The 27,799-nt window shown below is 40.1% G+C and overlaps 1 protein-coding gene and 1 non-coding gene across 2 annotated transcripts in view; both read right to left on the reverse strand.

Moving 5' to 3' along the window:
* Positions 1-22,745, reverse strand: part of ift172 (intraflagellar transport 172) — a 54,306-nt gene extending 31,561 nt beyond the window's left edge. The window contains exons 1-22 of the mRNA XM_084953092.1: positions 22,569-22,745; positions 21,836-21,979; positions 21,263-21,375; positions 21,129-21,168; positions 20,205-20,270; positions 19,658-19,737; positions 19,222-19,309; positions 17,778-17,992; positions 17,567-17,690; positions 17,178-17,273; positions 16,170-16,331; positions 15,637-15,690; positions 15,304-15,407; positions 14,261-14,346; positions 12,619-12,731; positions 8,933-9,100; positions 7,225-7,361; positions 4,885-4,992; positions 3,718-3,802; positions 3,215-3,307; positions 2,125-2,202; positions 1,091-1,339 (exon numbers count right to left, since the gene is read on the reverse strand). Of these exons, the coding sequence (XP_084809218.1) occupies positions 1,091-1,339; positions 2,125-2,202; positions 3,215-3,307; positions 3,718-3,802; positions 4,885-4,992; positions 7,225-7,361; positions 8,933-9,100; positions 12,619-12,731; positions 14,261-14,346; positions 15,304-15,407; positions 15,637-15,690; positions 16,170-16,331; positions 17,178-17,273; positions 17,567-17,690; positions 17,778-17,992; positions 19,222-19,309; positions 19,658-19,737; positions 20,205-20,270; positions 21,129-21,168; positions 21,263-21,375; positions 21,836-21,979; positions 22,569-22,607 (2,442 nt within the window). The 5' untranslated portion in view covers positions 22,608-22,745. The remainder of the gene's footprint in view (positions 1-1,090; positions 1,340-2,124; positions 2,203-3,214; positions 3,308-3,717; positions 3,803-4,884; positions 4,993-7,224; positions 7,362-8,932; positions 9,101-12,618; positions 12,732-14,260; positions 14,347-15,303; positions 15,408-15,636; positions 15,691-16,169; positions 16,332-17,177; positions 17,274-17,566; positions 17,691-17,777; positions 17,993-19,221; positions 19,310-19,657; positions 19,738-20,204; positions 20,271-21,128; positions 21,169-21,262; positions 21,376-21,835; positions 21,980-22,568) is intronic.
* A 389-nt stretch (positions 22,746-23,134) lies between these two features.
* trnaa-ugc (transfer RNA alanine (anticodon UGC)) lies at positions 23,135-23,206 on the reverse strand. Its single transcript has one exon. It is a non-coding gene; the product is annotated as a tRNA-Ala (tRNA).
* Between the last annotated feature and the right edge of the window lie 4,593 nt (positions 23,207-27,799).

Here is a 27,799-nt window from a genome sequence, read left to right on the forward strand (position 1 = left end):
TTTGACCTTATAGCCAGTAACATATTGAAACAATGGTGTGGCTGTCAGCCATTTGTGACGGGCAGCCAATCAGAAGACAGCTGTCTAAAAGAAAGAGAGCTGAAACAGCTTGATTGTGACAGTGCGTGAAGTGTGGGGCTATATCACGGCCCATTACAAGATGAATTGTAAAGTTACTTTAGTAGAGTTCAGTAATGAAAACATGGAATGTCAAATGAGAATAATGTTTGTTGGTGTAATTAGAAAAAAGATGTTCCGATGTTCTTGGAACAGTGACTACTATCACTTTTAAATGTCTTTAGAAAGTATGTTTTCTTATTGTGGATTTAAACACAGGACGCCGGTATCGATATACTCCTGGCCAGTAACTGTGAATTTGGCTGAGGCTGTGTGAACCAAAGCTGCCAATTACACCGTGCTACATTTTAATTAGTTACCTCAGTTTTTTTGTTTGTTTTAATGGACTGAGTGGGAACATTTTGTCCCTGTATTTCTCTGCTGCTAGGTATTTCATGATTCAAACAACATGATACCTGAATCAGATATTTGTTCCAGCTAAATATTTTCTTGTGTTTCTCCATCTGTGACTATCCTCAATTAAACATGTTCAACTCTTTCAACCTATAATTATCCTTACTTTTAAAAGGATACACACATTTCAAATGCTAACTCAGTGGGTTTTCGAACAATAAAATGCAATGGAGAATAGTGGCTCTTTGTAAAATACAGAGAAGTTTTATTTTAGCTACTGCAAGTTAAATTGTAATCACCAACTTCTATATCTAATTCCAGACACCGAAACTGATTAGAACACAAAATATCAGGTTACAAAATTTGCTTTGAGGATCCAGTCTCCTTTTCCAAGCCTCTTTCCCACCTGTTACATAAACACAGATGGCTAGAGGAAAAGAAGTGAGCTTTTAGACAACAAAATAAAGAAAAAGCACACAGAGAAAAAACAGGCAGATGGAGGGAGACAGAGTTCAAAACTGAAAATAACAAAGAACACTTGTTCCGGCATTGAAGCTGAGGCGAGGAGAGATGGGCTCAGAGAAGCGGGAAACACAGGAGGAAGAAATGATCCACTCACTCTCTCGTAAAACTCTCCCTTGATGAGACTGGCAGCAATGCGGTCGACGGTCTCGCTGCTGTGGGTGATCTCCGACTGGCTCATGGCGAGGCGAGCGGCCTTAGCTGGCAGCCCTGCTTTCAGGTAGAGGTTTACGGCACCCTGGAAGTCTCCCTCGCTCTCCCTCACCTCGCCGGCCCTGTCTTCCTGACCCGTCTCCATCAGCCACCGGTAACGGTTTACACACAAGGTGTCGAGCTCTGGGTAGCCCTGCAGTTATTTTGCGTTTAGAGTTCAATCAAACAGTTATCCTGTCCACAGATAACTAACCAACAACACTGTCTTGTGGTTTGACAGCAGGTGTATATTGTAGTTTGGTAATCCAAATTCTCTGAGAGGTAATGAGACTCCTGCCCCTGCTGTGGGTTCTGTTTTCAGAAAATGAAGCTCATATGGACACTCGCTGTTCACCCACAAGCCTTTTCAGATTTGATAAAGTGAGTATTATAAAATAGTGTATGCAGGGAATAGATCTAAGCAAGACAAAGGCATAAATGGGCTAAATTATTTTGTTTTTAGAAATGCCATTTTAAGCAATTAAGAAGCCTGTGCTTGTCATATGAGAAGGCTGTCTGTTTACACATTTTGGGTTTTTCCCCTGTCTTTTCCGATTTAAACTTACTGTAGCTTTATATACTTTATTAAGCAATAAAGCAAATAATTTCCTTTCTTTTCTGTCTCTTGGGGAATGCATTAGATAGGGCATCAACCCTTAAAATCCCCCATAATATAAAATGTAATAAATATATAATAAATATATAAATATAATATGTGGAGCTACCCACTGTGCTGACCTTTCCCGAATAAAGAGGCAGTAAAAAACTAGCTTTTGGCTTTTATTCTGTAATATAAATATGATAAATAAATATTTAAAATGTGCTGAAATCAAAGTAATCAATATAAATATGCTACCTTGAGCTGATTTGCGACCACGTAAAATGACTTGATCAAATATTATCAGTAATTGCGTGTGATTCAATTCCCTTTTTTTTTACCTTGGCTTCAGCTACAGCAATGCAGTCATCCCACATGTGGAGCTCTTGGTACATCTCTATGGCTTCTTCGATGGCATTCTGCACAGCAAAAACAAAACAAAACAAACAAAAGCCAAACGTTGGACTTGATTCTCCAAAAATCTAGCATTAAGGATGCAGAGCTGGGTTTATTTATTCAGTTCATTTTGTTCAAGACTTTACCAATCTCAAGTGTTTGGTAAAAGACTCCAATGACTTGCCACTGCAGCCCTCACAGGGATTTGTTGGTTACCATCTTGTAAGGTAAACAATACTTTTAGCAGTGAAAGCATCTCTGTGTTGCTTGTCCTTCCCATTCTTACATGGGGAAGAAATTATAAATCTCTAGTTTGTGGCTGCTTGTTGCTCCTAAGCCTTATTTTACTGTGTTGAATCCCTCTTATAGCAGGTGACAGCATTTATGTGTGCTCTGCATTGTTCACTGTCATCACAAGTGAAACTGAGCTGTTTATGTTCAAGTTGGAGCTAATAAATTGTGAAGGGTTACTTTAACTGAAGGAGAGGAGACTTCAGAACACACTGAGTCTATACAAGTATCATCAGAGCTATGAAAGCAAGAAAACGTGTGTGTGTCTACAGGGACACAGTACTACCGACTACATTAACATTATATAGCAAGCTAGAAACAGTTAGTCTGTTAATATTTTGAGCTTTATATTAAAGTGGTCTATTTTTTGCTAATCTGTAGAATGAACATATTTGACTAAAAATGTCAGTTTACCTGCAGATAGAGTTCCTCATAATATGGAGCAATAGTTCCTGGATTTTCTTTAAGGTATTACTCCTCTGTTACTAATATGTTGTGCTTAACCACAAATATTAATACAAGATGTTACTGTGGTGCTGTTTACTTAAATTTCTGTGATGGTGCACATCAGGCTGTGCTGTAGACATGATGCAGTAATATAAATCAAGCATAAATACACATTTAAAAGCTTAATAGCTCTGTGAATTTTGGGGTGTTCTGTTTGTTGTAAAATCTGAAAAGGAATTCATTCTACATATTACATATTCAATCTTATTTCTAACGCTCATTTTTTTTGCAGCCCACCTGCTCTGTGTAGTGCATCTCAGCCAGTTTAAAATTCTTGTCCAGCATGGCCACGCGTGCTTGGACTTGATAAAATGATGCCCCATCTTCTCCCTAATAAAGAGACAAAGAGATTAAAACATACAAAAGCCAGGGGGCACTTTTGAGCTTTGCTGAGAGAAAAAGGAAGCTACAGCAAAACTTTTCAAGAATTGCAAAGCTGCATTTTTTTATAAGGACCACTCACAGAGATTCAGCTAAAACGAATTTCATTAATATCAACTCCAGCAGAGACTTGCTGTACAATGAATGCTGGATTTCCAGTTCCATCATAAGACACATTTTTAAGAGAAGCGTTGAATTATTCAGGTTTCGTTGCATAAAAATGTCAAATAGCGTATTGCATTTCATTGGAGAATACTAATAATTAGCCAATTAGCCAGAAATATTATTGCCACCCTTAAAGCTCTTTATCTGCTATATTTGTGATCAGTGCGTTGGGCCTTTGCTGAGATAAAACACACCGTTTCCTGTGAAACTTTGTCTACGATCTCGTTTGTTTGGCGCAGGAAGTGGAGGGTTGAGACATCACCCAGTGCAGCAAAACACCTACAAAATAAAAGGGAGAGAAAACCATAGAGGAACTAAGCAATTAAGCAGCAGATGGTGACAGAGAAAGTCAAACAGAAACAGAAATAAAGAGAAATATATTCAGTTTAGTGGAGGAAGAAGGCATTTCTGGTCAGTGAAAACGTGTTCACTTAATGAACTGAGATAAATTAAAGCTCTTTCTCTAATTAGCCTTTAGATTCAGTGTGAGAAGCTGAGAAATACACAGGCACATCTTAGCATTTGGCCACTTTATTACCAACTCTCTGTGAACAGTTGCATCAGATTAATGAACAAGTCATGAAAGAAAAAAAGTTTAAAAACTCCTACTGTCTGACTCTTTTTTTTCTGCTTCCCTCTCTCATTAACATCACTTCCCTCCCTCATTAACATTACCCACTCCAGACAAAACAGTTTCTTTCCCCGATTTCATGATTTATGCAATTCAAGACGATGCCTAACGAACAGCATATGCATTATTAATGACAGGGAATTCAAATTTGAAAGGTTTCTCAAAACAGAGAGAACTAAAGATGGAGAGAGAGGAATAAAATGATAGAAAATTAAAAACTGTCTTTGATGATAAATGAAGTTGGAGGGGGGGGGCTCTGGCAGAAACACAGCCATCGGCCGTGCGTGTGCAGAGGGTATACTTCTATTATGTTGTGGGGACATTTATCTGGTTATAAAATAATATTTCAAGGAACTATCTGATTATCTTTAAGGTACAAAAATCAAGCTGTATAAGCTGAATCTGTATATTTTAGATAAAAGAATTGGTCAGAGGAGTACAGGTTATAGTAAATGTCCAGGAAATGAATGTAAGTCAATGTAATGTCCTCTGAAGTGATGAAAAACAACTGCCCGGGTGTGCGCAAGTGTGTCCAAGAGTGTATTTCTTCATTCCAGGTGATGAAGGTGCCCTTGTTGCCTCTTTCCTCTTTCTTTCTCTCCAGCCCCAGAGATAAGTCTCACTTGCAATGACGACTGATACTGAATGTAATTATTCCGGAGACAAGAACATTACTTTGAAAGGGCTTTGTGTGTGGCTGTGTGTGCGTGCGCATTTGTGTCGTGCTGACCTTTCTGCGATGTGCAGCTGGCAAGCCTCTAGAGCCAGCTTGCTGAGTGTCTTCCACATGGCTTCAGTCTCTGGTGACATCTCCAGAGTCTCAAGGAAGGCTGTGGCTCTGGAAAATACACGCACATGCACAAGTAGAGCTGAGCCAGGTGGCGAGACAGAACATAAAGCAAGTATTCTGTGCTGCAGATACTGACCACAAATGGTGTGTAAAGATAAGGAGCGGCAGAAGAGCTGCAAATATCGAGGAAACTGTGTTACAGCAGCCACTCCCAAATTTAAGTCTGAATTGGAAAATCTTCTACAGTCTTTTCATCACTTTTAAATGTGCTTTAATTCAGTTTAGTCTAAGTTTTTATTTTGTTTTTTAGTCAGACTTGTTGGATACTGGACCGTAAGACAGATAAAGTAAAAAAAATAAATAAATTAGCCTAATTTGGCTGATGCAAATGTCCGAATGGAAAAAACAAGGAACTCCAAAGTAAGGATGAAGAGAAGGTTAGTGAACATGAAACAAAAACATTAAACTGATACAGGAAGATGGCATTATAGATACACACGAGGGGGACTGGTGATTAGACACAGGTGACCCAAAAAAAACGTCTTTTCATAAATCTGGATCAAGTTGGTTCCTGAATGTCCCAAATAAAGCCATAAAGAAGATGTTTTGTATTACTGTATGAAGTAAATCAATGAATAAAACCTATGCATGGTCCAGTGTTTCACTATAGCATGCTCTACAAAAACATAAAGCAAGTCACAATGGACCGTGAGATGTTCTGATCTAATAAAGTCTGCTGAGGAGATCAGTGGACATGTTAGAAAGATTATTACTGGTATGACCTGAAAAGATGCTGAACTTCTTCAATGTGACAGCTGCTAAAGAGGGAGCAGGGCTATCTTCTTAATCTAATTCAATCACATTCACCAACATTAGTAAAATAGAATTTAGAAGACTTATTTGACAGATTAGCGGATTAGAAAGATCATGATTTATGAGAATAATGAGAAGAATAACAAATAGCTCCCCAGAAGGCACAAAGCTGTAAAATTACTTTACAAAATAATTGCAATAACACAGTGATCTTTTAACTCAGATCATGAGTGGATGAAATAAAATGCCTGGTTTCCATATTCAGTGGTACTTGTCCCATTGTAAAGTATAATTTTTGCTTTACGTGATTCATAGCTTAAAAATAAAATCTGTACTTATCATATCTATTAGCTCACCCTATGTTCATCTAATGTCTGAAAAACAGAGGTTTAAGCTCCGCCCCCTTTAAGACAACCTTCTACTTATTGGCTACCCCGCACAAACAGAAAGCTATCTTCTCTCACTGATTTAATACAGAGACAAGTGTATATAAAATGTCAGGAAGAAAGGACTTAAAACAGTATGAAACCTAAACTTATTGGCTAATGGCGATTACTGGTACATTATGGCCCTGCTAATATGGACATTCACCACTATAACCGGAGATAACAGAGTATTTAAAAGAACCAAGAAGATTCCCATAAGACCACAGAGAGTGCAATTAAACTTTTCTGTCTCTTATTACCCAAAATTATGCCAACCTAAACTTCACAGCATTGTGCTGAAAAACCTGATAATGTAACCTTGACTGGAATAATCAAAATAAAACAATTGATTCCCTAAATTTATTTACATTATGCCTCTTCCAGAAGCTTTTCTACTGTAGGTGACTTTAGTGACATTGTCAGCAAAGGCCTGACGGTGCTCAGCGGAGGACCAAATGACCTCCTCCACACACAATTCCATGTCAAAACAATACTATATTCAGTTAATAGTTGTAAACTGTTTCTCAAAATATATGAGTGTCAAAAATATAGTCATGATTTTTCAATTCCTTATTGGGTAGTTTGAGCTTAAAAAAAATTTAATTCCAGACTTTGTATGACAATTTCTTCCTATGAAAGAAGAGCATTAAACATATAAGCAACCAAATTCCTCCTAAAGACTCCCAAAGTGCTAGAGGAAGGAGCTGAGTTGATGCTCCTCCTGAATAAGAGAGGTCAGTTATAATTATTTACTCCATCTGATGAGGTGGCTTCACACGAGCATCCTTTCGGAGGTGATCAAATCACAACACACTGAAGGGAAGGATTATATCTCCCAGCTGGCCTGGGAGTGCTGAGGAAATACTCGAGAAGAGCTGGAGGAAGCTGCTGGATAAAAGGACATCTGGCCTGTTCTGCTCACCCCGCTGTCACTGCGCCTCTGACCCAGAAAAGTGACGGGTGCAAGGAAGGACGGACGGATGTTCACGCTGCATCGTCATTTTGATAGGCTGTATGGTTTTATTTAGTGGGCTGTACTCACCTGTTATAATCTCCATCATCAACAGCCGTACCAAACTCAATGAGGCCTTCGTCGAGTGTGTATGTCACCATGTTGACGCCCTCTGTCACAATCACATCCGTCTTGCCATCGGCTCTTTTGAGATCCACAATGTCTCCCTGACAAAGAAAGGAGATACATATTATACGTAGGTATGAAACCTCCGCGCTGTGTTAATAAAGTGGAAAACGTGTTTTTCGTGCTACTGCATTTATTAGACAGTTTAAGCACAGTAAAGCACAACTTTTACTTTGATCTCTAACTCAAAATCTCTGTTTCGATTTTGTATTCCTCCTTTTCAAGTTTCACTACAAATTAGTAGTTAGTTGGTAAGTGTCTGCAGAGAAATACGACATCTTCCATGCAAACTATGGGGGAACGTGGCAATTTACTAATGACCAAAACAATCAGAAGGAGGATTTTGGTGAGTATTTCTTTTTGGCAGCTGTTTTGCAACATCCAGCAATCACATGGTTACCAGGCCACAGAAGCTACATGTCAAGAATCACCAGTCTTAAAAACACACACACACACACAAAAATGTTGGTAAATTTGCCCATAAAGCAATGCTTAAAAAGCTTGTTTCTCTCTGGTAATTATAGCTGCAGTATGCATGGACACAGGTTTACAACATCACAGCTTCATCAGTGGGTCAGTCCAGTCGACCACCATAATCAACTTCCACCCTCCAAATTCACATTATGGATGCTTTTAGCCAAGAAAAACAATGAGTACACTTAAATATACTTGCATAATTATAATGAAAGTTTTTGTTAAACCTTTATTTAACAAGATAAGAATGTCTTTCTTTTTGCCAAGCAGGTTTTTTTTCTAGAAACCAGAGTGCATAAAGAAAACTTTCACAAGCTCGTGGAGAACAGAAGTACACACAGATTGGCCTTGGAACAAACATGATGGGCGTATGTTTCCCAGTTTGGCTCTTCAGAAGTTTTCAAACCTAATTTTGAGCATTTACGCTTTTGTTTTTCACATATTATTAGATAAAGGCATCAAAATAACTTTCCACATATATGGCTGGATGTATCACCAAGATAGCTGCTGAGTAGCAAAGTATATCGGAAATATTCAATTTCAAAATTCAATTTATTTTAAGTCAGTTTTAGTTATATTGCACCCCTTCACAACTACAGTCATCTCAAGGCACTTTGGTACCCAATAAAATGGTGATTATTAATGAGGATTTCCACTAAACACTATGAAATCAAATATTTTTAAAGGAATTATGACCAGCTCATAACAGCAGCAATTCTTTGTCCATTACTACCCCCTGCTATTGTCTACAAAATAAAAATGTCTTGCACAAAGCTCAGTGCACTTTGCAAAAACATAAATCAGCCACACAAGAGGCTGCTGCGATGGTTTTTATTATTAATGAGAACAGCAGCAAGTGTTAACGCAAGCAACTTTCAAAACCCTGCGCACGCCAGGGGCGACTAACTGCCTCAGGACAGCGGCACAAAAAGCTGGTTCTCTGTTAAGGCTTTGCCAGCAACACAAAAAGGCTTGAGAACAGTAAAAATACAAAAACATGCAGCTTCAGTATAAACACTGTGGAGATATTAAAAATAAAAAGGTTTATCAAAACAAGCCAACCAGGGCAGATGCAGAGCCTCCAGTTAACGATGCCGACCATACTTAAATCACACTTACAAGGAAAACAAAAGCTCACCTTGACAGGGAACATGGTGACGGTCTCTGGGCTGCCGATGCTGTACCAGATGCAGAGGTTTCCCCGGTTTTGGGAGACCACCACATCGCTGCCAGGCACCCACTGGACGTAAGAGCAGAAACTCAGCAATGTGGTCTTCACGCCAGCCTGTATGTCGTACAGATGGAGCTGCAGAGGACAGAGAAAGATAGAAAGATATAGAAATTCCTATTTTCATCATCAGGAAATGGTTTCAAGTCCAGCAGTAAAGGCAAAGTCCAGCAAGTGTCACTGTACATAAGAATGGATTTCTCCAATTTCAGCTGTGACCATTAAATTTAAAGTTCGTAAATATAGAGTCCAGAGAGTTAATCTGGTTTATCTTCGCATAAAATAAAAAAAAATAGGTTCTATACAAAGGTAACAAAACCACTTTACAGTCCATCAAAGCTCATTTGTATCCACAATAATATTATATTTTTATTATATACTGTATAATTTAAATGTTTCATAGGAAGTTTATGCTGACAGTACTTTGCACCAGATTATCTTTTGCTATCTTTAAAATAGTCATTTCAAGAGTATTCAGAGCATCATCATCAGTGTGTGAATGGGTGAATGACTGAATGTAGTGTAAAGCGCTTTGGGGTCCTCAGGGACTAAGTAAAGCGCTATACAAATACAGGTCATTTAGCATTTTACCATCATGGATCACCACTTAAAGTCAGACTAAGTTGAATTTAATTTGATTTATTTTATTTGAATCATTGATTTATTTTTTTGCACCTGCATTTGTTGGTTTAGTTTACTTATAACCTCATTAGCTCAGGAATGTAAGTTCCAGGCCCACTGCACAGCAGACCCACACTCCTTCCACCTGTTTGTTGCCTTTGGCCATGTCTCCATACCTTATTTTATTTTATTTCTTGAACTTCTGTAGGTACACTGACTCTTGGTTGTGACATCCTCTTTATATCCAGTCTCTGGAATAAGCCAAGCCTTTATGTTTTCTTTGTTGTGGCAAAAATATGTAACTAGTACTTGGATTTTGGGGGTGCATCTTCTAGTGTTAGGTCCATAATTTGCTGGACCTTTCGGCACATTGGGTGTCAACCGTCCTAAAAATGTTTGTAAAAACTCCTTAAATTAAAGCTGAAAGTATGCACTTCAAACACATCTTAATAGTCTTGTTTAAAACCCACTGGTTTACACAACAGTTTTTGCTTCTTTTTATTCCATCCATCTGTGTTCTCTTCCACTTATTCTTGTCTAGGGCGGGAGGCAGGGTACACCCTGGACAGGTCGCCAATGTGCCACAGGGCTAACACATAGAGACAAACAACCATTTACACCTATGGGCAAATTAGAGTTACCAATTAATGTAACCCCACTAACTGCATGTCTTTGGACTGTGGGAGGAAGCCAGAGTACCCAGAAAGAACCCAAGCAAACATGGGGGGAACATGCCAACTACTGACAGCAAGACCCAAGCTTGATGGTGGATCTGAACTCAGGACTATCTACCATGCCACCATGCTTTTTAATTCTTTCTTTTGAAATATACTACCTAAAATATCATGCTGACCATCATGAGAAAATGTGATAGATTAGATTGCATTTTCCTTTTCATCTTCCTTTTAGACCACCCTTCTTCTAATTGGCTGCTACTGGAAACCAAATGTTTGAATAGCAGGTAGAAGGGACCCCCAGCTCTGTGTGCCTGCATTGAGAGCAGTCTAGCCTAAAGCCTATTTACTTGGCCCACTCCCTTCTTTCTTTGAAAATGTAACCATGTTTGACATTCCACATACACTTTATGGCTTTATTATTACTTACATCCTTTATAGTATAATTTGTTGCCGCTGTAACATCTCAGGATTAACATTTAAGGTTTTCGATATATGACAGCAGAACACTTAAAGTAAAGATTCTATAGGAAGCATTTTGCTAGCAACCTGTTCTTGTAGGTTGAGGTTTACATTAGCATAGTTAAACTCATTTGGCTTGAACAAAGTTGATTAACATCCAGCAGCTCCACGTGAAAACTCCCACTGCAATAATCTGTTCCACTGTGCACTTGATGAGAATGTAGATTCTATAAGCTACAGAGACTCCCGCAGCACTTAATGTGCATGTGTGAGTATGTCAGACCGCCCGCTGATGTAATCAGCTTCCTTAATGCCCTCCCCACACCCACCACCAGTAATTTTAATAATGCTTTGTCTATAGTCTCACCCGGGTGCTCAGCTTGCCAACTTTAAAATGCAATGAGGACAAGCAGCCTGTTGATAAGGTCATCTGAAAGCAAGGAGCAATTAAAGAAATATTTTATGACTCTTTACTGTTGAAAAAAAAAAATGGGAAAATGAAATTTCTCCCAGATTGTGGAGTATACGGAATTGCAGTTGGGAAACCACCATTAGTGCTGTAATAAAGGTAAAAGTTAATAACCACTGCAGATCAGATGAATTAACATTTACAGTAAACCTGGGCATAAAAAACGTTTCACTGAAAAAAATCTGCACACGAGCCACAAAGCTTTTCAGTGATTGCAGAGATTTTTTTCCTGGCACTAATTACCGTCAAACTTTTCTATTCTTCTACTTCTTCTTCAAGTCATTGATGGTCATAAATATTTTACAATCTCTTTCGCTAAAGTTCATTTTGCATATACTAAAAGGAAACTTGTACACTAGATTTGTAAAACTGAATTATGTGTCACAGCAAGTCGCACTGGAGGAAAAAGTTAGACTCCACAGAGGGATTCTCAATTACCTGAGTTCTCCTTGTCTTTGCCCCAAGGCTTAAACATCAAACTTTTTTTTTACCCCAAGGCAACAACTGACAGCAACTCGCTGCTGCTCTCATCCTCCACACAAGGCCTCTGTGAATCTCAGCAACCTCTTACATATAACCAGAGGAAAAGGAATACTGTTTTTTAAATGGGGTCTATGACAGCAAAATTAATGTATTCCCACTTATATGACATAAGACGTAACTAAAAGAAAAAAATTAGTTTTGTGCAAAAAAAAAAAAAAAAAGGCTTTTAAATAGGGACAGTTCAACGTCATGAAGAATTAACATTTAAAGGCCTAGTTTGCTTTTACTCCATCCAGATTATTATATACAGTACGAGATGTCTGCCTTCCCTGGAACATATCTGTACCAATTAGAGCTCAACTTGTGAATTTCTTAATACAATAATCTTTCCCAGACATTAAACATCATTATAAAAGCAGATTAAATGTTCACGCTACACCAGAAAGCACTTTCCAATTTTCCTCTAGTCTTATTGTTTTATTCTTTTGTTGATTAATCTTACTCCTTCGGGACTCAAAAAACAGCGGGACAAGTGGGAACCGTGTCATTTAAAGGGATCAAAAGCCAAAAAAAGAAAAGTTGGTAACCTCTGATTTAAACCCTATAGCTAAAATTTCATGCTTTTCATGGTTAATTTATGGCACCCCCTGGTGGCAAAGACAGTTTCACATTTATCTTGACTGTCAGTCAGAAAGGCTGGATGACCAAAATGGTTCAAAACAGAGCCACAGCGCCTGTTTTGGATGATGGACATGGCCATAACTAAAGAAATGCCCCTAGCATTGACAGCCTTTTCTACTTTCCTCATCACACTGTCTATCATTTGCCCCCTCGCTCTCTTTTTGCCTCTGGGTCTCTATCTCATTGTGCCGAGGTTTTATTCTTACCCGCAGCTTCTTGTCCCTGAACAGCAGTTTGCACCCGGTTTCATTGAGCTCCAGCCAGTCAATTTTGGAGTTGTGGCTGATGGTTCCCAGATTGTAGCCTCCGGCCAAGTCCACTGAGGGGAGAAATAAACCGACAGATTAACTGAGTCAGACTGCCAGTGTCTAGCTAACGCTGGCCTTTTATTCAAGATCACAAATCAGCTAGTTCTTTTATAACTTTCCATAATTCTATCAGGCAGAGCCTGAGCTGTTTCTCTGCTCTCAAAATGTACCTGCTTTGGGATCCAGCTGATATTAGTGTGCTGATGTGAGGCCTATACAGTCTTTTTAATTAAAATGGGGGTTATTGTCCACACTGAGCTAACTGACTTTATACTGCAGTTATTGTAGGTATATTACTTTAGGAGTTTAATATTATGGTAAGTAATCATATGGGCTGGCTGAGTTCCTATATGCTATGACTTGGTCAAATACTACCAGTTTTCACTGAGTTGTATTTGGAACAAAAAGGTGGAATTATCCTCTTTGAGGCACAGGTACCTGTGTATGGGCCTCAGTAAAGTGAAGTTCAGTTACACAATGATTTCATTTAAGCTTGTTTGCTTTCCTCTTGTGAAGCGTCTCTGCAACCTGTTGTTACCCGTAACACCCTCCTCTGCGTAGCTCTGGGGAGACATTTACTTTTGCGCATAATATATGTACAATATGACTGAAAATGTCAAAAGCAACAATCTAGATCCAATTAACAAGTATGACTTTAATGTCTTATTTATAAATGCTATTAATATATGTTATATGCTCCCCTCAATGACCAGAGGCAGACTTTCATTATGAAGAACATGGCCTTATAACTTCATTTTTAGTCAGCCCATCATACACCATGCTGTCTAGTAGGCCTCTATAATATATTCACCCGCTGCTTAGAATAGTCCCTGAAAAATCGACTGTTTAGTCCCGTTTACATAATATTAGCCTAAAACACTTTTATAAGCACATTTATAAGATAAAACTTTATTGAGGATGTTTTATGTTTTCAGTACAAACCACAAGCCTTCAAGGTGTGGGCCAAAGACAAATATTGATTATTTCATGGGAAAATGTAATTCATTTATGAGAACATGAATTACCTTTATGTTTGACTATTACAACTAAGGGTGTACTCACAATATGCAATCTGTACCATGCTGAGCACATCTGACACCCAAAGTTTCTTTAACTGCAACCTGGCCACTGAAAGACTCAAGCACAGTATTCCAATACTTCCTCAACGACAGCCTCCATTAAAATCTCTGTGGTAAATAATTAATAAATATAAAGGGAATGTGAGAGAACAGCCTGCCATAGCTCACAAAAATGGTCCAATTAAGCCACAAACACATGAAGCCGTGTGTGCTTTTGAAAGAGACAGACAGTGAGCACAAGAGGGAGGAGCTAACATGCTGAGACTAACTGGGGTGTGTTCAGTCACTGAGCGCAGCGTGAGCTCAGGTCATCGGGGGAGTGGGGAGGGACTATGCCTACTGCGAAAGCACCCTGAGTGTTAAATCCTTTTCTGAACCTGGACAGTCACATTTTGAATAGACACAATTACAGTCTCACTTTCTCTCTCTCTCTCTCTCACACACACAGGTTTTTTTCTTACCAATAGCAATAGTCTTTATGTCAATCAGATAAGCGAGCTTCTTGTTGTCTTCAACTCCTTTCTGCTTCCTCTCATTTAGTCGGACACTAGACACACACACACACACACACACACACACACACACACACACACACACACACACACACACACTTGGTTTAAATGACATGACTGCATTCAGCGAGATATAGTTTTATCAAGTAATAACCCAGCATTAGTGCAGCGTAACTGGCTTCAGCTGCTCTTCATTATGTTAAATCCCAGGATGAACCTGGTCATGAATTTGTCATGCTGCAGTGTCCAGCCGGAGGCGAGCAGCAGCCAGAGTATCCGACAGCCATCAGTCACAGAAAGGCTGACAGCGCTGACACTTCTGACAGCTCTGAATACATTAACATAGATGTGTGCTGACTAGTTGGTTTAGCCTCACTGACTCCTGCGGACTCCTTACTGTAATGATGCAGAGGATTTCTCCAAAACTCAATACCGCCATCTAATGGTCATGGCTGAAAGCACTTATGAGAAAGCATCAGGGTTAATGTACCTTATGTATATAAATTTGTCATTTTTAGATTTGTTCAAGACAGGGAAAAAATTGTATTTCTCTTTAGTTTTTCAGTATATTACAAATGCTGTCTTCAAAAAGATAATGCATGTTTGAATAACCCAAAATATTCCTGTTTGGAGGTGAGATATTGATTTCATTGCCAATATGCAAAACTATCATTCATTGCAGGTTCAGGCTATTACTAAGATGCTATTTTTGGACAATTTTGTAAATGGATGATGAAAGATGTGCTCATGACACTGCTGCTGAATCGTTTTTGTTGCAGGGCACGGTGACATAAATGTATGTAATTGCCTGAAATCTCTCCTAGTGTGACTTTTAATCAGAATTATACAGTTGCAACCCCCATCAGCAGATCACTAATACTGCATGCGTGGGACTGTTTCACATCTGTTCCTTAGAACCAAACAAACCGGTTGAGATGCTCGAGTGTTACTCAACATACTGCTTCTGCATAATTATGAGGAACGGAGCCAACCTGATGAGGTGGGGGTTCATAAATTCCGTGCGGACTGATCCCAGAATCTCGTTGCTGCTGTACTCCACCAAGCTCAACTCCCCGGCATTAAATATCATGCACACCTGAAAACAGAAACAAGAAAAGGGCTGTGAATACAGCAGAGTGAAGAATGTAGTTTTATGGACAACATGACAGGACCTGATATATAACCTCCTTCGCCGAGGTAATTATATTTACTAAACACTAGGCCTTTGTGCTCCTTGGCAAGCCTATAAATAGTGATTTGGGGTTTTTTTTAATAAGAAAACAAAAATATTCTGCACAGTGTCTAAATGGTTAGTGTGTACTCACTGTTTCATTTTCAAAGAAGAACTTTTCATTTCCCCCAGAGCCAGTCCAAGGCACCTGGGAGAGGACAGAGAAAGCAGAATTAACTTTAATACAAATATTACAACAATACTGCGAACATAACACAATTACACAGTGTGAAGAGCACATTTACCGTGAGAATGTGACATTAATGTTTGTGAACCACACACTCTTATTGCACCATAATGATGTGATTAACTGATTACTCATGTTTAGTTGTTAAGTATATGTGACAGAGAACAAAAATTGACAGTTTATGACCAAAAAAATGTAACAGCATGTCAGCTTGCATATTCTCTAGGATGGGGTTGCACGCCTATAAATGTTGGGTCTCTCTAGCCCATTGAACTAAAAGACCTTTTATTAAATGCAGAGACCTAACTTCAAAGCCTTCACCTGAATTTTTGGTCACAATGTTTCCCTTCTCCTATATTATTCCCTTCCAAAAGTACCACTCCTGTTACTTCTTTGTTTTATGGTATATTCTTTTATGGTATAATACTTGAGGGTCCAACCTCGCTTAATTTATTTGTCAGGAGATCTCCCAGCAGGAGAGTATCTGATGTGTGAGCCATCAGGTAGCGATCTTTCCCCATGATCTTCACTTCTTCTATCTCATAACCGTAATAGGACTTCAGGACAACCCGAGTTCCTGTGGAGAGGTTCTTTACTATCACCTAGAATTAAAAGAAACAAAACAAAACATATTCCATCTTTACTTACGGTTTTGAAATCCAGTAACAATCGATTCACACATGGATATTTGATACTTTCAACCTGTTAATCCTGTTAAAACGACAGTCAGTTCAGTGTGGTGGTCGTTCCAAGCAGCAAAGTTAATCGCAAGAGACTCCTTCTTGTGTGTGTTCATAATGTGTGTATTTATTGTATAGTTTTAATTACTACTTTGCTTCTGCAAATTAGTGTGGCCTACAAGTAATGTGGTATGCAGCACAGACTCATGCTTATTCCTATAAAAATAAAAATATTAAATTAAAAACATGGCTTTTTTTTAAAGATATTTTCTTAGAATTAGCAATTAGTGTTGTTTTTCCCTATTTTCTAAGGGTAACATTATAAACAACAACAAATGATCTATGGGAAATAATAAAAAAAAGGCAGATATATTCATGTTTGATGGCTTAAAAATAATGAAAAACAAACAAGATGTGTATTTCCAGCATGGCTTTTTTTCCAGACTACTGTAAACATAATTTTCTGCTACATTTAATTTGTCAATTAAGAAGAAAATCAGATAAACAAAAAGGCTGGATGATTGTTTTCGGAGCTCATCTCTTTCTTAATCATACAGGGCTGCTTGTTGCACCTGAATTCATTAAGTCTGCATTACTGCTCTCACAAAATCAACGGGGCTGTTTTCACATCGTCTGTTAATTAGCAGAAGAAGGAGAGCAAAGAGACGTCTGAAATTGCCTATTTGGTTGTCTGTTTGTCTAATTTAGTGAAATTACAAACACTGTGGTTCAGCACTGATGATTTTCTTGTTGCCTGGCTGTTCCTACCTGGCTCAGGCCAACGTAGGTCACCTCATACTTGTTCTTGTAGATGGTTCTTCGCAGGCAGCAGTCAAACAGCTCCACTCCCCCGCACAGTGTTCCCTGTTGAGACACAATCAACAATTAAACACCTAAAAAACGCAATTTACATTTTCTAATCTGTTTTTTTGGTCATTTTCAGATGGTAGCAGCACAGAAATTAATAGTTATTGTAGAACATACATGCTTTCAGAGTCATAATAAACTGTTGGAGTCAAGAATTGGTGAAAAAAATGGAGACCAAAAGGCATCTTAACACAATGTTGAACTTAAAGTCACACTGCAGGTTAAAATAACTTTTTTTTTAACTTTTATTTAAGCAGACAGTCACAGAATGTGTTAGATCAAGTATTTACAGCGCAGAGGCGTGATCCGTCTTTCTTCCAGGCCAAGCTGGTGATTGTGTAGAGGTTGGAAATTTCTTTAGGTTTGGCTTCATCCCACATTCCTCTCCTCGGAGCCCAATTAAACACCCGCAACCTGGACAAACATCACAAAGGAAAAACAAACTTAGCAGAAACATCATGATAAACTTTCACTTTAACTGTAAAGCTGCCACACACCGACCGGTCAAAGCTGCCAAACACCACAGATTCCCCACTGGGGCTGGCAACAGCCACGGTGAACTCCTTCTCTGTTCGGTCGCGGCTGTAGTCGAAGGTCTGCAGGATGTGTCCCTCTCTGCTGTAGGCCACCACCTTCTTGTCACAGCCCCCCACCATGATGCTGTTTGCACCCCAGGCTAGAGCGTAGGGTGGGCACGAGTGTGTCAGAAGCTTACCCTGTGGCAAGTAAACAAATGTGTGAGAAGATATGTGTTGAATGGTGTAACTTTTAAAATAGGAATAAAAAATGCGTGAAGGCAAACAATCTGTAGCTGTGTTCACTCATGCACTAAAGACCTGAACTTTTCCAGACATGCTGGAGGTGCAGTCACATTAAAAATTAAATCTTTTCTAACCCTCCGGCTCATTAATACACACTCTGTGTGACGTCTGATTGCATCAATACGAGAACAGTGCAGGTAATAGTCTGGTAAATTTAAAGCATGTAAGTGGTCATCCTGTTTCCTGCCTCCTGTGTGCTGTATGTAGGCAATACTTCATCTAGACTGAACGTGCCATGGTTCTTGTTATATCTGTGTCTGTCAGCAGGTTTATTCTTTTAAGTCTTTCTGGTACTTTCTCTGTTTGTTTTTTTCTTTTAGTTACTTCCTATTTTACTTAGTTTTAGTTTTTTTCTTTCTTCTTTTGCTTCTTTCCCTCCTTCATCATCAGGAGTCTCTTATTTGTGCCTCCTCTTCTTCTACTTCCACTAGTCGGTGACCTGAAATTCAGTCTGATGTTTACCATGCTGCAAAATCTCTCAATTCCCAAAATGCATCTAGAGAAGAGAGGATAACAGAGGAGGCTTGTTGGAATTGCTGGAGGATACACAGGTGTATCCTTCAGGGAAGTGTTTTCATCTTAAGTGTATAAAAGAGGTGTGACACACAGCTGGAATATACAGACCAAGATCATTTAAATGCTTGTTGCACGCATCTCTGATGGGACTAAGACGTGAGCAGAGGCGTTGATGATGTGCAATTTGGGAAATGAGAAAGGGGAATTATTTGCCCCACGCTCATTAGTTCACGTGTTTGACTGTTTCCACTTGTGCCTAGGGTTGATGCGTGTGCATAGATTATCCTGTATTTCTCCTTTTCTTGGGTGTTTCCCAGTTTGCCTCATTATGCTCTGTGTTTTTTCTGTTTCATTCACTTTAAGACTTGATGTTCTTGGTTTTTGTTTTCTGTTTTTTTTTTATCACTCCTTAAAGGCCTGTTTTTTAATTCATTCTGTGTGACTCCTGCTCCTCATGACAAAGCAGAATTTTTCCTGTAGTGAGAATGCGTCTGAAAATGATCATTTCCATCAGTGAAAAGAACAACTTTGTACAATGTCTTAACCTGATTTCCCAACATTTTCTGGATTTCATGTGTGAAAAAACAGCTCCTGTAGGTGAATCGTACCTGTGATTCCCCTGAGCCTTCATCATCAAAGAAGTACCGCACAACTGTCCCATCAGCATGACCCGATATGATCCCTTTACCAGAGACACTGACACAGAGCAGAGATCTTAAAAATGACACGCAGTGCCCGCAGAACAAATGCAGCAAAGCAGACAATTATTTCACAAGCTATACACATGGGAAATAGCTCATAACTTTAATAAGGTCAGCCCACACTTCACGCTGGGACCCTTGTACAACTTTTTGGTAAAAAGAAAAAAAATCTTTTTGGTTTTGATTTTATGGTATTTATACAAAGAAATCCTAATCATAAAAGCAGTTTCTGCACAGTAGTTCCTATTTTCAAGTTTATCAGCCCATCTTCAGACTTAATACATATATATGTATATATGTGTGTGTGTGTGTATGTGTGTGTAAAGATATTTTAAGCACTCACTTTGATGCCAGTGAGACAACCCAGGATTCTGTGGCATAGATGGTTGAAGATTTGTTTGTCTGAGTGTTGGCAAGCCGAATCTGTAAAAAAACATCAGAGAACTTATTCATTAACATCAATACATTTCCTTAAAATATCCAAGTACACTGCGGCTGGATTTAGAGAGCAATACAAAGACTTAACATCCCAGCTGGAAAAGGCTGTGAAAATATTTCACATTTACTCCATAAAGATAAAGTAATACCGATTTTTCCCCAAGAGGTTTTAATACATCTAAATTATGTTCTATAAATTCACTGATGCATATATTTCTTTTTACTAACATCTTTGTATTTGTATGTGTGGGTACATTTCTAAATGAATTATTTATGATTCTGACAGTTTTTGAACTCTACAGAAAAAAGCTTTGACAAAGAAATCAGACCATGTGGAACTAAAATGTCTAAAAAAATCTAAAGGATACAACTGTTATTCTACTACACCCATATATAATTCCTGATACTTTAACTTAATATTAAAATAAACATATGAAATATCCAAGACATACCTTGCCTTCAACTAATCCGTAGACAATAGCATTCTCTGCAGGCCAAAGAAGGCATGTCACAGCACTCTGCAATAAAGATAACACAACCATGTTGTTGCAGGTGATGACACAAAGTTGAAAGACAGCTGAAAAATGTAATGTCATGTTTGTAAGGAAAACAAAATTTATCACCCAATTAAAAACTAATACCAGAATAGATTCATCAACAGCTAAGCCCTGCAAAGTGTATTCACTTTGAACTCTACAAAAAAAAGCTTTGACAACTGAATCAGACCACGTGGAACTAAAATGTCACAAAAGTTTAAAGAACGCAACTATTAGTCTACTACAATTATACACATATGTAGAAAACAGAACATATCTGATCTTTTTTTTAAATTTTATATGTCTAAATGATTTATAATAATATATTTCAGTCCTCATTTGTTATCCATGTCTTTGTTTTATGTAGTAGTAGATCGTAGTAGGTGCTCATATTAAACATGTTCAAAGTTTGAAAAAATAAAATGACCACAGTGTGTGTGCAAATAATCCCTGTGAGCCAAAAACTCAGGCTTTAGATTACTATTAACTCTCAGATTCAACAGCACAGAGACTCCATCGACATGCCCTTCAAACCTTTTGTTTGCATGCAGCAGCCAATTAAACACAGCTGGCATAAAGAGAGGAACTAAAACTACTTGCTTCAGATGTGAGATTATCTGAGACAGGTGGACTAAATGATGATTAGTGTGAACTTTAAACTAAGCAAAGCTACACTGTGCAAAAGTATAAAACCATATGCTGAAAATGAGTTTAATAGATTCCTTTTATGGAAAGAAAAGTTTCAAGTTTTGACAAAAAGTTTTGACAAAAAGCATAGTCACTGCCACTTTTAGCGTGCTCCTCAAGGCAATAACAATGCATTAAATCACGTTTTCTTACCGTCTGAACAAATTTATTGCAGATGACTTTCTTGTCCCCCCTAGGAGAGACGAGAAAACTGATTAAAACTTCTGCTTCGAATTGTACCAAAATATAAACTAATGAGAAAAATGGAACTAAGCAGAGGTAATTACCAGTCCTCTCCGATTCTGTAGACAAAGATGATATTGTCGGATTGGCCGATGGCAATTTTCGTGGAATCTGGTGAGAAGGCCATGTCATTTACAACATAGCTCTGCTTTCCATACTGAGAAAATAATACATATGAGTAATTATTATTATAGAAAAGCACTCCAACATAATAACACACCAACAAACCCACAATGCTCCTGACCTATAGAAATCATCATGGGGGCCCCGCATGGTAAAACTGTAGGACCTGCTTTGGCAAACACACAGGGAGGCCCCACAGTGCAGGGCCCAGATGTGCCCTACATTTCAGCCCACAGTGAGCTACCAACAGTTTGGGTTTGCCCATAGTGGCCTCACATGGGCCCCAAGAGGATATGTTTGCTGGATAGATACCCAGTTGAGTTCAAAATAAATGGGTGTTGTCACAATGGCTACACCCATCTTTTATATACAGTCTGTGATTCCAGCGACACATTTGGTTAATGGCAAGTAATTCATCATAATTTCTTTACATTATATACAGCACCTCCTTTCATACACACATGCAGCTCAAAGGACAACGGGATTTGTCTCACCTTGGCGTCCACAGGTTTTGTAGAAAACTTGTCCCTGCTCTCTCCATGCTCATCATACAGCAACACCACCCTGTCCACAGTGCAAACAGCGAACTTGATGTTGTTTGGTGCCCATGCCATGCAGGTAACTTTGGCAGCAAACTCCTGTCAAAGCAGGTAAACAAATCAGTCCTAAAGCACTTGTTTTATAGACTTGCTCTTATATGATGTCCTTCGAATGATTGTGTATCTGTTACACGTGTCTTTATGCTTCTACTCTAAATGAAAATCAGTGTTTCTCTCTGTTTTATCTTGTGTTTGGCCCTGATTTCTGTTTTTCTATAAAATCATGTTTTAACTGTCTGACTAACTGTTGTCTATTTTGGCCAGTAGAGATACTCTTCCTTATGAGCGACAGTTAGATGTTAAATTTGATCAGACACGATAGATTTAGGTGTTTTAAAATCCAGTTTAGCACGTGCAGACTTTTGGCCATGTATTAATCATAAGGACGCCGCGTTTATGTGCTAGCAAGCCTGGCTAGTTAAGTGCAAAAATCCGCTTTCAATAACAGTTCAGCGTGGGTCAGTAAAATCAAATTCATGCAAAAAATAAATAAATATATCACAAAACTGGTGCGCAGTTTCAGCTTTCTAGTATAAACATTATTATCTGGCTTCCAGAACCAGTTATTGGTAGCTAACTCTCGCTGGCTTCCTAGCACCAGTAACCATTAGCTAACTCGTCAACTTACCCGGGAGGTTAAAAGTGTCTTGAGATACTTCAGTTGCATTCTGAGGGAAGCTAGTACACAGAATGGTATTATTATTGCTGGAATATTCCTCAGATTTTGGTCATTTTGCTAGCGAGCCAGGGCTAGCGCAGAGGAGGTTGGAAGTAAACTAACTGATCTCCTTAGTTACCGCTGGGGCGGGACTTGCGGTGCGTTCAAAACAATAGGGAATGTGAATGTTCTCGGACAGTTTGTCAGCTCTCGCGCTTTTGTTTCTGCAAAAGGATGCCATTAAATACTTAAAACAATTTTAACCCGGTAGAGTCATTCCAGGTTACGCCACAGGCCGTGAACAGAACTGCTTCGATTATGTGATTTCTATCCGTTTATTCTGTTTACTCTCTAAAGATGCTACGATTTCCGTCATTATATATCAGCCGTCAAATGACAGAATTCCCGGAGCTAAACCATGTCCACGTTTAGTAAGGGAACAGTTCAGTTTAGTTGTGATATTTAAATAGTCACATTTTAGGTTAAGATTAAACAGTTTTGAGGAATTTTCCCCCAAAAAAGAAAAGAAAAAAATATGGAGATGCCGGGGATTGAACCCGGGGCCTCATACATGCAAAGCATGCGCTCTACCACTGAGCTACATCCCCTTCCGTAAAGAAGCCACGAATGTAGTATATTTATTCGCTTACATCTGCACTATACCCACACTTGCTAACTGTTTCTTCACTATATCATACTTGTTTAAAAAAATCACTTCAATTCCTCATATATTATGTACATTGCTTAAACTTTCTTCATGTATACCAAACCGTTGAATAAAAATATTAAAGTTAAATAAATGTAAATTTATGAATAAGTCTGGATTGTAGCCCCCACAAACTCAGCCTGCCAGATTACGCACTTGTGAAATTTTCTGTTAACATCACTTTAGATTTATCTTCTACTTTTCATAATCTCTATATATTATTAGCCATTTAAATGGTGAATACACACATTTTACGTCAATATCAAAATTATAAGAGTTGTAAGAACGTTTTTTCCTGGGTAGAGAACAAAATGTTAAATTGCCGCTGCGGATACGCCCCTCTAGCGTGGTGACGTGGAGGTCACGTGGAGGTGTTAATTTTCCAAAGTGTACCAAGGTGTACCGGAAATCAGCGAAACCCTCACGTGTATGACGAGATGTTGCCAATTTTATTTGTCGCACAAAATCATAGACAAACACATGTAAATGTTTACTAAAATTTAGGATGCATATTGGCTCTAAAACAAAGTAACTCTAAATTATTGATTCATGTAAACAATTTACTTATTTTCATGACAATATGCATTTTGTTGACTTCTAAAGATAAGAATTTATATACTCTGAATACTTGGCATTGGAACCAACTATTGAAATTATTAAGTTAAAGTATAAAAACTTTTCAAACACCTTCCTCTTATCCCATACTTCTCCAGATTCCACAGTAATTGTGTCAATTTTGTATTGAGGCAAAAACCTTTCATTAGGTTAATAGAAACACTAACACTTATATTGTAAGGTAAATACCGTACAATAATAGCGCCTACATTTTCCTAAATCGTGTTCTTTTTAAGGCATAGAGATATATTTTTTTTCATTAATATTTTTGTAACATTTTTTAAAGTTGAAAGTCCTCTGGTGTTTGGGCGATCAGATCCCAGCAAACTAAACAGGGCACGAATGAATGTTGGACAATGTGGGTATGTCAGTAATGATAAGTGTTAGTGTAATTTATGGGGTTTATTTATTTAAATTATTATTTAATAAATCTAACTTGGGAAAAATATTGCAAACAGCCTAGTCTCAAATTCTACTTTATTTTAATGTATCTCCAAAAGTTGATTCTGTTCATCTGGACGTAGCGTTTTGTGGGAGAAACGTTTCGTCACTCATGCAAGTGACTTCTTCAGTCTCAGCTGACTGCAGGTTTCCCCAATCTTATAAACAGTAAATTTGCATAATGACTGAAACCAGCCCACTGAAGGAACAGTGGGCTGGGAGGTCAGTTCCTTAATCATAATTATGCAAATTCTCATGACCGTTGATCAACAACCACTGACCAAAACCCACTGATCAAAGACCACAGATCAATGGCCATGAGTACCATTCACAGAGAGCTGGGGAATGGCTGCAATCACAGCATTGTAAGATGGCGAAAGATGTACCCTTAGGCCCCCTCCTCGATTCAGAGATGGTCTTTCCCTTTTCACGTAAATGGCCTCCTTCACTCCGCGCTCAAACCAGCGTTCCTCTCTGTCCAGGATGTGTACATCCTCATCATTGAAAGAGTGTCCACTGGCCTGTAGGTGTAAATAGACTGCAGAGTCCTGGCCTGACGAGGTAGCTCTTCTGTGTTGTGCCGTCCGCTTCGCCAGAGGTTGTTTGGTTTCCCCGATGTATAAATCCTGGCAATCCTCCTGGCACTTAACAGCGTACACTATGTTACTCTGTTTGTGTCGGGGGACCCGATCCTTGGGGTGGACCAATTTTTGGCGCAGCGTGTTTCGGGGTTTAAAAGCCACAGAGACCTGGTGTTTAGAAAAAATGCGTCTCAACTGCTCTGATACTCCTGACACATATGGGATCACTACAGGTTTTTGCTTGGGCAGCGGTTGTCCTTCTCTCCTGGATTAGCTGGAGCTTTCTTTAGGTGCCTTTCCCGCTTTGACAGAAGTCCAGCTGGGATAACTTAAGGTTATGTATATAACCCCGGTTCTCTGAGTAGCATGAGTGAGTGTCTCACTATGGGGAACGCCTCCTGCGTGACCTCATCAGAAGCTCAAATACCATTACGCCAGCCCTTACAGGCTGGCTAGGTGACGCCCATGTCAGGAGGGGCCAGTGCCTCCCTATATAATAGGCTGACATAGCGTCAGACGTCATTCAAAACAAGCCCACCTCTTCCTCGCTTCCATAGCAAGGAGGGCGGTCTGGTGAGACACTCACTCATGCTACTCAGAGAACCGGGGTTATATACATAACCTTAAGTTCTCTTTCATAGCATTCGTTTCGTGTCTCACTATGGGAGAAATACTGACTCCCGGATTGCCAGACATGCCTGTTAAGAAGACAACTGTCCCCAACAGCACTTCACAGGGGAGAGGCCCCCACCCGGGAAGAACCTGCACTGAGGACTGAATGTGCTAGGTTAGGTGCTGTCACATCTAACCTGTAAAACCTAGCAAATGTATGAGGTGAGGTCCAGCATGCAGCTGCACACACCTCCTGAATAGAAACTCCCCTAAAGAGAGCCCATGAGGTTGCCAGACCTCTAGTGGAATGCGCACGTAAGCCAGCAGGGGGCTGAAGGCCCCTGCTAGTATAGGCCAGGGCAATTGCTCCCACTATCCAATGGGAGAGGCGCTGTTTAGACACAGGCTTTCCCATATGTGGCTTAGCCCAGGACACGAACAGCTGGTCACTTTGTCTGACACTCTGGGTACGGTCCATGTAAATGCGTAGAGCACGGACTGGACACAAGGTATGCAGTCGCTGTTGCTCCTCTGAGGAGAAAGGCGGTGGGCAAAAGGCCGGCAGTTCTATAGGGGAACATGTGCCGACAACCTTCGGGACAAAGGCAGGGTTGAGCCGCATACTGACCCTCGTATTATCCGAGGAGAACCGAATGCATGACTGATGCACTGAGAGAGCGTGGATCTCTCCCACACGTTTAGCAGAAGCTAAAGCAATTAATAGAGCTGTCTTCAAGGACAGAAATTTTAACTCAACCTGTTCCAGGGGTTCAAATGGGCAACAGGAGAGGGCAGCCAATACTGTGGGAAGGTCCCACGACGGAGCCAACGGCCTAGACGTAGGCAATCTACGCCGTGCACCCTTCATGAAACGGCATATTAAGGGATGCTGGCCAACAGTCTTTCCCTCAAAACCAATATGGCAGGCTGAAATTGCTGCCAAATACACCTTGATGGTGGAGAAGGCTTTACCCTTATCAATCAGGGCCTGAAGAAATGACAGAATCACAGCCACAGAGCACTGAAAAGGGATGGCCTGTGATTCTGCGCACCAGCTTTCAAACACACGCCACTTGTGCTCATATAGCGTCCTAGTAGACGATGCTCTAGAACACTGAATAGTGTCGATAACACTATGAGGGAGCCCCACCGTGTTCAGGTTAAACCATTCACGGGCCAAGCCCATAGAGCTAGCCTCTCTGGGTGGGGGTGGAATATTTCCCCCTGTGCCTGAGACAGGAGGTCTCTGCGTAGTGGTAACGGCCAAGGTGGGCCGCACAGCTGCTGAAAAATCTCCGCCAGCCAGTGCTTCCCTGGCCAGTGCGGGGCTATCAGGATCATATAGTGACTTCCCTCCCTCACTCTGGCCAGAGTTGGAGAAATGAGGGCCACTGGGGGAAAAGCATAGAGGAGGGTTCTCGGCCACTCGTGAGCTAGAGCATCCACCCCGAGTGGAGCTCTCTGATCGCGCAGTGAGTAAAACAGGGGACACTGAGCATTCTCCCTGGATGCATAAACGTCCACGGTCGCCTGACCGAATCGCAGCCAGATCTGCTTCACCACCTCTGGGTGAAGCTTCCAGTCCCCATACAGCGGGTTGCCCCTGGAGAGAAGATCTGCTCCAAAGTTCAAGATCCCCGGCACGTGAGTCGCTCTCAGTGAGAGCAGGTGGACACTGCTCCAGATTATCAGTCTGTGTGCCAGTGTGTGTAACTTGGGGGACCCCAGACCCCCCTGTCTGTTGATGTAGGCCACAACGGTGGAATTGTCCGACCTCACTAAAACATGATGACCTCTCAGCCAAGGGAGAAAGTGTTTTAGCGACAGGTGAACCGCCAGCAGTTCCAGACAGTTTATGTGGGTGGAGCGCATGTGAGGGCCCCATTCCCCATTCACTGTTCTGCCCTCGTGGGTGGCCCCCCAGCCCGAAAGAGAGGCATCTGTGGAAATCACTTTCCTGGCTGAAACTGCCCCCAAGGCAACACCCTGAGACAAGAAACCTGGCCTCTTCCACTCGCGGAGAGCGAGTGAACAGTCTGCAGAGACTCTCACGCGACGGTGGCCGTCTCGGTGAGGGTCCAGTCCCCGCGAGCCCACCCAGCGCTGAAAGCCTCTCATGTGCAGGCGTCCCAGTGTTATCGCCACTAGAGAAGAGGCCATCAGACCGAGCAGCCTCTGGCACTGTTTGAGGGTCACTGTGTTGCCTCTGCGAAACAGTGCTAGGGATGACTGTATGGCCGCTGTTC

This window comes from Perissodus microlepis, chromosome 15 (genome assembly GCF_051167445.1).
Source record: "Perissodus microlepis isolate ML-2025 ecotype Zambia chromosome 15, ASM5116744v1, whole genome shotgun sequence".
In the NCBI taxonomy this organism is placed as follows: domain Eukaryota; kingdom Metazoa; phylum Chordata; class Actinopteri; order Cichliformes; family Cichlidae; genus Perissodus; species Perissodus microlepis.